The sequence below is a fragment of the Betta splendens genome, chromosome 16 (assembly GCF_900634795.4).
Source record: "Betta splendens chromosome 16, fBetSpl5.4, whole genome shotgun sequence".
NCBI classification, from domain to species: Eukaryota; Metazoa; Chordata; class Actinopteri; order Anabantiformes; family Osphronemidae; genus Betta; species Betta splendens.
The window spans coordinates 10,139,511-10,152,588 of NC_040896.2; the positions used below are offsets into that span (position 1 = coordinate 10,139,511).

Sequence of the window (13,078 nt, forward strand, 5' to 3'; positions counted from 1 at the left end):
AATGTTAGCAGAACATACATTTGAGGAGGGCTGGCAGGGCTAAGTAGATTTATTATGTAAACAAAAGGAAACCACAGCTAATTAACTAACTAATACACTATAATAGCAGGATCAAACTATCAGGATAAGTTAGGTACTGTAATGGCTAATGGCAGGCTTTAAATTGTGAAACACTGATACTGTTGATGAAATGGTACCAAATGTGTGGCATAAATGTGCTTAAAGCAAAAATGGCATGGATTTGTTTTCAACTCCATTCTCATTCATTGTCTGTAAATAGCCACATCCTTTTACAGTACGTCTGATGTCAGACTAGGTGGCCACGCACCCGCAGCATCTGTTGAAGCCGGAGTCACCCTTAGCGCCATATTGTGAGTCGGCCTTTCCATACAACCTCGTCTAATCCTTCCACCACCTCCCCACTTGCCTCTCATACGAGCCATCTTGGCAGGACTACACAGAAAAAGGGGCTTATCGTAAATTTTATTCATGTTTCTCAACGTCACGGCGAGGCCCACTCACCATTCAAGGATAAATCTTGCTCCTCGAGTCTGATCTTTTAAGTAACAGGATTAAAACGGGCATACAGTATGAAGCACGTGTGTGGTAACAGATGTGATGCTTATTTAAAGTTGAGGCAATGTAAAATATCTTTGTCTAAGTGAAGTCCAAGTGTCTCTCATGATCACAAATACAACACTAAAAAGGCACAATAGTATTTACTACAACAAAGCTATTCTTGTACAGTGACTCGGCCTGAACAGCATTGTTTCAGCTAAACTTCCATGTCAGAAGTGTGTGGGAAACCTGTGGTACTATTAGAAACTTGGTAGGAGTTATACTGTAGGTGGGTGTGATGGCACCATTTTACTCACTTCAAATCGAACTTCCTCTATTTTTATTGAGGCATTCTGCACTGGTTACCATAGCGAATAGTAGACAATGAAGGATTAAGATTCCCACAGAAAAAGCTGGCAGGTCCCATCCTATTTCTTACACGTGTGCAGATGTTCTGCAGCATCTCAGCACATCTCTGTACAAGTGTTATGAATTGCCCTGGATGTACGTTGGGTGTGAGTTTACTTAGATGTTCATGAAACTCGAACAGTATTCCCCAGAAAGGAGTTCTAAGTAGGCTGGCAGCCGTTTTGTTACTGGCAAGCAGAATTGCACCTGTATTATGTCTTACTGTTGCTTTACCAAGCAAGAATGCACTGTGGGCTAAATCCACAACAGAGGGATCTTGTTGTTATTGCTCATGTTTCTCTGACACCGTAAGAGGAGTTCTGAGGTTACTGGTGCCATGCCGCAAATGTCACACAAATAGATGAGCTCCTGGTGTCTTCGGTGGGGGATGCAGAAGAAAGGGGTCAACCATGCAATGATGATGGAAGCAAATACTATACAACATGATGAGACAGGAAAAAGCTTGACACTGACGCACGTCTGGGTAGGAAATTGAGGATCAGAAGTATTCATCCAGATTTTTCCATCAATAACAAAGCTGGAAGGTCACTATGGCCTTTACAAGCTGTAGCAACAAGAAGCTAGGAACCACAAACACCCCTTAAAATGGATGTCCCCAGTGATGAATAACAGCAAAGGTTGTGGATTGGCCCCTGTTCATCCTTCTTGTGGTCTGTCTGTCCATCCATCAGGGAGGATTCTATCTCCGACGCCACTAATCAAATTTCGAACATGATAAATGTCAATGCTTTCAGAGAGCCTTTGACAAAGGAGGGCAGTGGCACATTTGTATAGATGATTGTAGTTAAGCTGTGTTTTCCCTAAATGTAACTGTGCAACATGGCCGTGACTGAGTTTGTGAATATATGTGCAGCAAAGCTCTGTGATTAAATAAAAGGAAGGAATTAATCAATGAGCGCTACGTTTTGTCAGATTCTTCTGGCTGCTGGGGGGAAGTCTGTGTACTTGGTTTTAAATTGGGTCGTTTTCCCCTTTTATAGAGGGCGACATGTTTAGTAGCGACTTGTTTTTCAGTACCAGAGTCGACCGAGTGACAGTCCCTGAGGAATTGATCAGCTTTCTCTTTCACACCCATGGCTGTTGTTTTTCCAAATGTGCGGCAGTCCCACCAATTAATGGCTCATAGTAAAGCACTGCTCCATGTTCCATACAATATGTCTCATTATTTTGAAGTTGCTTGTTCAGTTACAGCAAAGCCACCGGTGGCCCGAGCTCAACAGATGAGGTCTCTCTCTCTGAGCAGCTGTTGCAGGTTATTGATGACCTCATTAGAATGCTGCCTGCAGCACAACGGCTGACTTTGAAGGACTTCCCATATGCAATGGCACAAACCACCGACAACGCTTGTGCCACTTGCTTTATGCCAAACAGCATTTCTTAACGGTCTTCTACACTGAGTCCAAGGCCAGAAATTGGAATGCAGCAGAGCTGTTGCGGGGCTCCCGGATCCTCACTTAAAACTGGAGACTCTTTATATTGCACTGACTTGAGTAATTGATGAATTGCACTGTGGATTTTTCCAAGCACTGATGCATTTTGTTTAATGATAGAATATGCATTATTTCTGCAATTCAATTATTCATTGAAATACTGAAAAGTGTAACGCCCTCAGCTACAGGTGTTGTGTCTTTATCTCTTACTGTTCGAGACCCTAGCCATAGAACAGTAGTACTTTTTAGTAAAAGCCACAAAAGAAAACAAACAGTTTGTAGTTTGACCACATTATTTTGACACGTCCAAATGGCATCTTGGTGTTGGAGCTGCAAAGCAGCTGTTCTTTTACTTAACCATCACATACTGGCTTAGACAAGGCACCCAGCCATCACTTGCAATTCTGCTTGAAGTGCCAGGAGTGTGTGCCAAGTTCCTCCAACTGTCACTTCCTTATTTAATATTAATGAGCAGTTTATGGTACACAGGTCCATGCCATTACTTTTCAAACTGTCAACTAGTTATAAAGAGGAGTTTTGTTTCCGTGTGGGATCTTTTTTTTTCTTCACTGTTCCGTTGGAGAGTAATAGAGGGAGAACGGTAGCACGACGGGTTTGGACTCTATCTGCCGGCTGCTCAAATTGGCCTTCACAGCCCATAAACCTTCCCCCGGCTAGGCAGACACCCTTTTGCACCGCCCTTATTGACAGGCCATATAACGTCCTCTTCTCGAAGCAAGACACTGACTTTAATCACTACAGAGTTTTCATGTTTTAGGCGAGGCTGAGAGAGCTGTTGCAAAAAGACACCAGACACGAAATACTAAAAGTAAAGTACAATAATGACAACTCGTGTGCTGTAGTGAAACAAATTAGCCTTTCTCTCAAACAGTAAAGAAAGCCTGCATTCAAGTTTTCTATACAGTATAGTTAGTTTCTATATTGTTTTTAGTACTAACTCATTAGGTCAGAGCAGGGGAAGTTATACAGCTACTGTAAGTAGTACAGTATTGTTGGCAGGAGCTGAAGGGTACTGTAGAGTTTGACAGAGAATAGCAAATCTGCTGGTGAACTTCATCCCCCTCTGGAAGCAAATGAAGTGTGGTTCTGGGCCAACATCAAATAGTCCTGGTATAAACCTCAGGCAACATAGAGATAAAACACTGACCGCATCTCCTGAGGTAGACACGTGCGCAGTTCCTATCTTACGACTGGGAACTGCTTTACACAACAAATCCATACGCGAACACCCATTTAGTGCTTATGACCTAGGAGGGAACTGTTCAGCTTTTACAGACCGTTTTCTGTGTCATTCCACACCACCTGAGAATCTGTTGAATTCAGCCTTTGTTGACCTTTTTATAAGGTTAAGGCCTCTTTAAACATGGACAACCTACAGTACTGTACACAAAGTTTGGTCCCTGAATCAGCTGACCAGAACAACTCTGGACTCAATGTCACATGTACTTCCTTAGCAAGCATAAAATGAATGCAGGATTTCAGACAGAGCTGTTAAACCCCTACACTACCTGGAGGCAAAAACACTAGGAGCTGCGGTATAATCCTATAGATGCAGATATGGTGACAGGATCCCACCACATGGAGAACAACTCATATGCCCCCTGCAGGCAACAGGCGTACAGCCCTGAATTTGAAGGCTGGATAAGACATTTGTGCAGCTGATGGGGAGTACAGCAAACATTTCAGTAGGAGTCTGACTTCTTGTCATCTTGAATGAGTTCTTTCCCTCTGACACCTCGTGAACAAAGTGTTTGGTATTTATTTCTCCAGCTGGTTGAATGTTTTTTTGTCTTTTGTGCTGCATAATTCTTTGTAAGGGCAAGATGTCAGCACAAACAGCGCCTTTTCATTGTCAACAGCTTGTAATTATAGCTTCACGTGCATCCTGTGATTTTGCTTAATAATGTAAGCCTGAACGTTGAAGCCTTATTTGCATGTGACTCACTCTCTAGATAAGTGAGTAAAACACCAGTGAGGAGCAGAGCTGCACTGTACCTGGTGGAGTGGCTCCACAGCATGATGTAGCAGTGAGAAAAGCACAGTACCTCCTTGGCAAACACTACTCTAAATGTTCCTCAGTGTTAGTTTATATACATGGGAGAAAACTGCCTTTCACCCTGTCCTGTATTTATATTCATGAAAGGCCTGTACTCCAGTCATTATCAGGGTCAAAGACAGACAACAGAAAGAGCAAGTCACTAAGGCATTTCACAGGCATGTCTCCATCAGCCTGTTTCACCTTAAGTCAGATGGATGATTCAAAATAATAGTGTGAAGATAAAGCTTCAATACTGGGAGTGTTGGAGATTTGCAGTAACGGAGACTGACTGGATAAAAACAAGGCTTCACTGCCATTCTGCCATATGGTGTCTCCCATATACAAAATGACACATATAAAGCCAAGCTCATTATTTGAAGTTTGAATATGCATGAGAATTCCCACTGTGCTACCACTTCATTAGAGCATTATGGCGCGATTTAATTACACACGCATAAATTGTTTGCTCTTTTTTAACATCGTTGCGATAGAAAGTGTTTTTGACCTTTTATTAGTCTTGTAATGTCACTATGCCTCACTGTAAATGACACGCACACGGTCACAGTACGACGTTATGTTTGACTTTTGACATTTAACTAGAGTTGATCAGGTTCAGGTAACTTTAGCTCTGTGGCTCAGTTAAAATCTGATTTTTTTTTTTTTTTTGCACCTTGTCAATAAATACATATTGAGCTTATGAATGGGGAACAAAGGGGCACAAAACATCACACTTAGCAAAGTCCACCATCATCACATAGTAGAATTATGGCCTTTCTGGCAGGATTTTTTTAAAAACCAGTACCTCAAAAGTACAAATCATTATTACAGTATTGGATTATAAAGATGTGCATGATAAAGTGGCAAATAAGTTCATACTGTAGGTGTAAAGATAAAGTTCCAAATACACACATTGTGCTTCTTTTTATGCTTTTATTCGCAGGTGTTATCTTCCTTTTATTTCTTTTTTGAGTATTTTTATTATTTTTTTTCAGCTGTATCCTGCACAGTTACATATCAATTCCTAGAGGGAATTCAGTTTTCTGGGATGATGACATTGCCTATAACAAGGTTCAGTGCACACTGGTCCTCCTATAGCCCATTCCTCCAGTGCAGATTCAGCTAAGATGGGTCTGTCCCCCAGTGGGCCCACAGAGATGGGCGGTGCATGGGTCGGACATTCATTCACCCCTAAATGAGTCAATGATGCACAGCCATCAGGGTCCGGCACATCCCCCTGGAGTGTCAAGCAAAACATCACCCACTGTCGGCCCAGTCAAGGTCATCAAAAAAAGCCCTGTTCTGGACGTGTACCATCACAGTAAAACAGCCACAAGCGTGCATGAGCGACAGAGCGAGGAAGCCTCCTGTGAGCAGAGACACTTGCAGCCAGCTTTAGGTTGTACGTCCTCCTGCAGCTCCTCATATCTAGTACGATGAAATACACCGGATAAAAAAACAACAACTCTGATCTCTAAAGGTACCACAAAGTCATGTAGTCATTCACTGCCGCTGCTATTCACAGCACTATGTAAAACCACTCTGGATAAGTAGTTTATGGTTCTACACTTTGCTGCAACCTATTAACAATACATTCAACACAGACTTTCAATCATAAAAAGGAAAACTGTCCTTTTTCTTAAAAGCCACTCTTACATAATTAAGTTCAACCTCATACTCGTACTGCCTTTGAAAAAAGTGAAGCTTTTAATTAACTCTTTTAGTTTTCATAGAATAATTTATGATAGTTTTCATTTTTTGACCTACTTGTTATGTTGTTGTTAATATTGTTCCACCGTCAGTCTTCGATTTCACAGTGATAGTATAGCTAATATTTGCACACATTTGCAAAGGTTTGTGTATGTGTCTTCTAAATTCTCTATCATGTTCAAGTCTCCTAAAACGCTGTTGGGTTCACTTTCCATTTTTAATTTTGTCTTTCAGTGCTCATGTTTTATTACCGAATATAACTTGTTTATCACGTTGTCTTTAACCTGTAGTCCTTTGACTCTGTGCAGCTCTTGAGCAGTCTTACCCTGTGGCTTGTTCCCTTTTCTCATCTTTTTTCATTTTGCCCCACTCTTGTGTCCTCTCAAATCTCTTTTTGCGCCCTCCTTGATCTCAGTCTGCCTCTCTCGCTCTCTTTTACATAGTTCTGATGCGCTCCTGCTGGTCTCGGTCTGCCTGAAGGGATTAATTGATAGTGAGAGATAATAAATCTTCCCATTAGGCGCGAGGCTTCTGCCCATCGCTCATTATGCGCCTGCTGCTCCTCAACGCCACGGCCTGGGGTTTCCCGTGTTTTATTTTTTTTTTTGTGTGTCTGCCGCTTCAACTGCACCAAGGTCAATCTTATCGTCACCTCATGTCTCAAGCATACATCTTTTGAACAATATAAACTATTACTACTTTTTGAACATTTTTTTATGTGAAAGCCCTGAACTGCCTCACCATGCAGGTGATATTGTATTCCACGTTATATCTGTTTTCTACACAAATAATACTATACAGGTCAGCCTAAAATTATTTATACTATACCTCTGACAAATTTCTGTAACTAAGTTACCAGCGAGTGTTTTTTGACCAAAAATAACACGGGCTCAAAGAGGCATCATTGTGGGAAAAAAATATTGCTCATTTTATTTAGGACACCCTTCAACCTGAAAGGGTTGAAGCTCATTGCTAAAGATGATTGGGCAAAAATTCCAGTAGAGACATGCAAAAAGCTGGTCAGCAATTATACAGTAGGAAATTTTAGATTGAAGGCTTGAATATTGAGAACCAATGAGTGATTTAGAAAATGACATATTTTTTTTTACATTGTCTTTATCCTTTGGGAGAAGCCTGTGTCATTTCTGGTGAGAAACACAAAATACCAAAACCTTCTGGTTGAATAAAAGTAATTTAAGTTACTTCTATGTTCAGCCTCTATTGGTACAAAAATATCTTTCCACATACAGTACAGTAGTGCTTATCACGGGCACTAACCAGTTACTGACCTGCATCTTATTAGATACTGTAACTATTTTCCCATCTGTCTGAAAAATAAAGATAAATAAAAATAAATATCTAATAAAGAGCAATATGGCATTGACTGTTCTGTCGTTCAACCTGAGTAACAGCTGCAACATGAACTTGATATTAACCTTGTTTGCCTCATTGTCACTTTGCCAAAGTCCAGGTTTGTGTTGACTGTGTCTTGTCAGATGACTCAGCATTACAAGACAGACAATTTTAATCAGTAGCTCAACAGGAAAATTAATAGTTTGAATTTTTTATTTAAAACTTCATATAACCCATACAGCAAACTGTACAATTGAATTATTCACAGTGTGTTAAAAGGAAAATAATTCAATAGCTTTTCTATATATTTTACTGAATTACCCCATGTTTTACTCTGATGTCGGTTATTCTAAGGTTTAACACATACAGTTACTAGGAAAACAAAATCTTTTCTTTTATTTTTTTACAAAACCTTACAAAAACTATATTCATAGAAATTCTCCATGTCCACAAAGAAAACCCTGGTTGGCACCAACATATTTATCATATTGTTTGAGAGGTTTTCTGCCAAATCATATTAGCTGTGCAACTGAACAGAGAGGCATACTGTTGTGACCGCTGGAAAATCAAAACTCATCACACACGCTAATGGAACACAAGTTATGTTGCTTACAGTTTGCATTACTTTTCTCTCACATTTCATACAGTTGTGTAAAATGACATTATTATTCACATTAATTTATATAAAAAAAGCTTTTATGTATTCAGTAACCAAACTGACTGAAACAGTCAAACCAAACACCCTGTTGTAATTCCAATACCTTTTGGATTCTGATGTTTTTAAGTTCTTTCCACATATTACTTACTGTAAGTGAAATACAAAGACACGTGTCTCTAAATCACCTGCATGAAAAGCTACAGTACATGGAGGGTAACAATAATATAATATTGTGTAACCACATATTTGTGGCTGTGGTTAGGACCAGATCCTAATTGGATTCTGAGACGACTAAAGGTCCACTTATAGAAGATAAACCCTACTCTAGGGGTGCCTTCTAAAATATTGGGGAAGCTCAGCATTTCCATTTCATGTTTACCTCGAGAAAATATATCATAAAAGAAGATTTACATAAAGGTTCCCATCTGGATGATAATAATCCAATATACCATAATATAATGCATCTTTCTTAAATAAATAAAACAGATTTTTGGGCTTTGGAACTGGGGTAGGGTTAAGGACATAGGTAACATAATGAAATAAATAGCATCTATAACATTTACTGTGAACAGAATTCATTTATACCAGTAGAAATTTAGCAAAATACATTTTCTCCTTCTGATCTTATCTACATACTCTACTTTGCAGAAGGGAATCGTTAAACAGTACAGTGACTGAGTCTCTACCAAACCAATGCTAAATGTTACAGACTGACGTTTCTTTTAATCATTGATTTTTTTTATTTAATGTATTGACAACATAAACCTCACAGAGGTTTCTTTGTTTAGCTCCCAAGTGACAGCAGCTCACAGACTCCTCGAATCTTCCCACAACATGACACTTGCTGAAAATATACATTTGCTCGAGAGACGTTAAAGTCGACATTAACACACAAAATAGTCCTCTATCTTCTGCCTGTCCACCACATTGTCTTACTGCATGTCCACACTAGCGTGGAAAATCTGCCCATGTCAGGTAATTAAGAAAGTCGTTGCTTCTTGTTGCTTGATTTTTAATTAGCCTTCAAATCTTTCTGTTCTCTATTAAAACAAATTCCTTATCTAGTTTACATATTGCAGACTCTAGATCACAATACCAAGTCAAGTACTGGATCTTTTCAAATGTTCTTGGGGAATTTAGTGGTCTACAGCCACACATTGACAAAGACTTATCGTTTGATGGAAATGTCACAATTAATTGGGAAACGCAGTTTGATTCTGAGGTTGTAGTTTCCTATCTTGCCTGAAATACAGAAAGAAATGCTCACTAATGTCTGGCACCCAGTCTTTTACCACTGCTACTGTTTTTAACAATTCACTTAGACCACTGGAATCGATTCATAACCTTTTTATACAGTAATTGTTTTGTATTAGACAGGACCAAAGTCATGTTTTAAACCATGACTTTCACATTAAGGTGCTCAGTATTTTGAGGTGGGTGGCTCACAGCTGCCACACACACAATCCACAGTTCTGCCAAATGCAATTTTCTTTGGATAGATATTATCTGTGGCTGTTGGAAAAGACTTTTACGCATTAAGGTTCATAATCTCATTTATACTGTACCAATCCAACTTGTTTTACACTGGACACAGTATGAGTCTTGTCCCAAATGCTAAGTGGTCCATACTGCAGTTAAATGGTCAGCAACTGACTGACTGACTGGGCAACTGAAATGATTTAATATTTAATCATTTATAAAATTATAAATGTAGAACACACTCCAATTATCAAGAATGAATGTATTGTTTTTGATATTCCTCAATGCCCATGATAGGTTTGCTTTGCAATAATTATTAATTAGAAGTGTGTAACAATATATTGAATTACACATCACGGCTTTAACAAACTTACATTTACTGCTGAACACTTCTCTCGCTACGATTTTCCACGAGTGACAATACTGCAGATACTGAATGAATATCCTACAAGTTACCATCGATGTCCCTGTGACCCATCTCACGTCTCGTCTCATGCCCTGCAGCTCTTGACCCAAGATACCCATGTGAGCCTAGACAACACGTTTGAGGTAACAATATTTTCTGTTGTCAAAAGCAAATCAACAAGCTAAAGATAACAAGTCGGCATCATAATTTTCATGTGTGAAAAAACTTAGGAAAACTGCTGCTCTTTCACCTCTCCTGTATCGTCATCTACTATATTTATTGCCATTCTTTTCATCATTGTCTTTTCACTGATGGAGGACTTCTCGAACATTGTGGGTTCTCTTGTGTTTTCTTTTTTTGTTTGCTTTTTTGTTGTTGTTGCGCACGTAAACATCAGACTTGAAACTGATTATTTGGGTATACTGACTTCACAGATCCTTCCCCCAAATTTCCTTTACTTCTTGTGGAATACAATGGTGAATGTTGTCATACCTGTGTGGCTGACGCTGACATTTTGAGTTGCCCATGTTTTGTTAGTGTCCCTATGTCACTGTGGTTAATGGTGTATCGGGTGATCCCATCTATGCCATTGTCTCTAGTCTCTGGCACTGCCCCTGACACATTGCTCAGAAAGGTCTTGCCCTGGGGGGAACATATTGTCATGGGAACACGGGAGTCATCCCAGTGCTGCAGCTCATGTTGTCCTTTCCCGGGAGTCGTCGGTCGTTGTAGGCGTGCATGTTGATCACTGCATCCGTCTTCACCATAACTGGAGGCTGAGGCTTGTGTTTCACCCGCCTCTCGCAGGTGAAGGACAGTCTGATCTCGTCCACCATGGCACTGCACAAAGACCTCTGGGCAAAAAGGGAGTACACGGCAAAGGGTGCAAGAAAAGGAGGAGGGGAAAGGGATGGGGGGGTAAATACCTTAGCTTAAAAATGTTCTGACAGCTGTTTGCGAAATGCATTACAATATAACATCCATGCACTGTTGATGCCACTGTGTGTGTGTCTGTGTCTGTGGCTGTCAGCAATGTCACATCGCATCACCAAAGCTACCACAGTCTGCTCATAGTTCATTACTACTGCTGTGTCAGGACTGAACCAGAATGGTGCATGAGCATGCAGCGCTCACTTAGCATGACTCAAACTAGTAATTTACAGCAGTTAAGAGTTCATGCTATTCTGACATCTCCAATGACTAATAATGGATTAATTCTCTATGTTCCACTTAGCAATTATGTCTGTTAAAATAAGTAAATGTTGTAGTGTTATAGCCAAGACCTCCTACAGATTAGCCAGTGGCATGCAAATCCTTTTAGAAAATGTTTGAACTGAAAGCCACAAGTCGAGCACAGACTTGATTTGAAGCTATGTGGAATATGTATCATAATAAAATAGACATGCTTAGCAACTTCTTTGCTAAAATCAAGGATGAAAATACTGCAACCCTACAGGGGTTTAATTGAATTAGGGATAGATACATTTTCAATCCATCCAAATGCGAGGCGAGAGCTCACGGTGAGAAAATATGGCACTCTGCGAGTGATTTATCAGGACATATACCTGCTCGCGCTCTGCAGTCTTCCTCAGCTTGTAGATGAATTCTGCTATTGCCACGAAAACAGATAGCACCAGGCCAGATGCCAGCACAATGAATATACCACCCAGATTCTGGATACCCATGGGGCCCGTCTCACGACGCTCTTCATCCAAGCAGCTGCTCCCACTCCACCACTTCTCTTTCAGCATGTGGAGGCGCCCATCCTCCAAGATGTTAAGAATTGCTATGGAGATTCGGTCCCTGTATGGGGACCCTGAAAAGCAACATAAGGCTTGTTTTACTTTGGAGGAAACGCCAGCTGGATGCTGTGATAATAAGGTTCATAAACATGTTGAGGCATACTGTCTGAAAAATGGTGTGCCGTGTGTCTAAAAAGCAATTCTTCACCCTTATCCTTAAAAAAGCATCACATGCAGTAACTCATGAGAAAGCTGAATATTTTTATTACATAGGCCTCAGATGTTCTCTGGTCAGCCGCTGGTCTTACCGAGAGGAGTGCCGATGCCGTAGCCTTTACTGTCAATGTTCCCTCCCACCTGTGTCAGGTTACAGTTCCTCCTGGTGATGTAATCTATAGTTGTGGACTCCATAATGAGCGCGTAGTCTGACTTTAGCACCCTCTGAATCCCATCCTCAATAGATTTGACCAGCGATGTGCTCGGCCGGCTGCTCATAAAGGCCCACATCTTCTCAAAAGTGGAAACCTTAGATTTCTGTAGAGGGATGGAAAGAGTGGGAATAAAACATCACTGCTCTGTGTTAAATATTGTCAAGCATGTCGGAACTAGAGCAGAACTACAGTATGTCCCGATTGAAGGACAGTAACTTACAGATTTGTGCTATATTTATTCATTGTGGTAAGTGCCATTGAAGCCTTAGTAGTAGAATCCCTCTCTAATAGTCTTGCATCAAGCTATGTTGTATTTTGTGCATTTTTGTATAAGGTCACGTTTACTCCATGTCTAATCCTAGGTAATTACTGTCTAAAGACTCTAAACCGTTTCAAATTGTGAATGGTGCTATAATAAGATAACCTCCATTATGTGCAACTCTATGGAAATACCTTTCTGGCAGCTGGCACAGGGGTCTGTTTGTGTCAAGTGAGTTTTTTCTTTTTCTTTTTTTATTTCCTTCTTTTACGTAGTTCAGGAAAAAAAAGGGCCACATGGCAACTTGGTGCAGCTGATGCTGGTTTGTGTAACAAGTCTAATTCAAAAACTGTCTCGTCAGAACGGTCTACCTATAGATCCCTTCCCTCTGCTCCCGAAGCAAAATGGCTTTCAATCACGCCAGTTGTTTTCAGTCCTTCAGCAGTACAGTGGGTAGAAGCTGTTATCCGTGGACGCAGTTGGCCTGCTTACATGTGCAGTTTACCAGAACGCCGTCATCAGGGGCCTTTCAGGGTTACACGACGGCCTCCTCGTCTGCAGTGGCCA

The 13,078-nt window shown here is 40.5% G+C and overlaps 1 protein-coding gene and 1 long non-coding RNA gene across 15 annotated transcripts in view; one reads left to right on the plus strand and one right to left on the minus strand.

Annotated features, from left to right (window-relative positions):
• Window positions 1-13,078, plus strand: part of LOC129603124 (uncharacterized) — a 179,541-nt gene that overhangs the window by 48,309 nt on the left and 118,154 nt on the right. The gene's annotated exons all lie outside the window — the stretch shown is intronic.
• grik3 (glutamate ionotropic receptor kainate type subunit 3) overlaps window positions 10,601-13,078 on the minus strand; it is a 65,303-nt gene continuing 62,825 nt past the window's right edge. Inside the window, exons 14-16 of the mRNA XM_029130487.3 lie at window positions 12,130-12,355; window positions 11,645-11,895; window positions 10,601-10,933 (exon numbers count right to left, since the gene is read on the minus strand). Coding sequence (XP_028986320.1) covers window positions 10,739-10,933; window positions 11,645-11,895; window positions 12,130-12,355 — 672 coding nt within the window. The 3' untranslated portion in view covers window positions 10,601-10,738. The remainder of the gene's footprint in view (window positions 10,934-11,644; window positions 11,896-12,129; window positions 12,356-13,078) is intronic.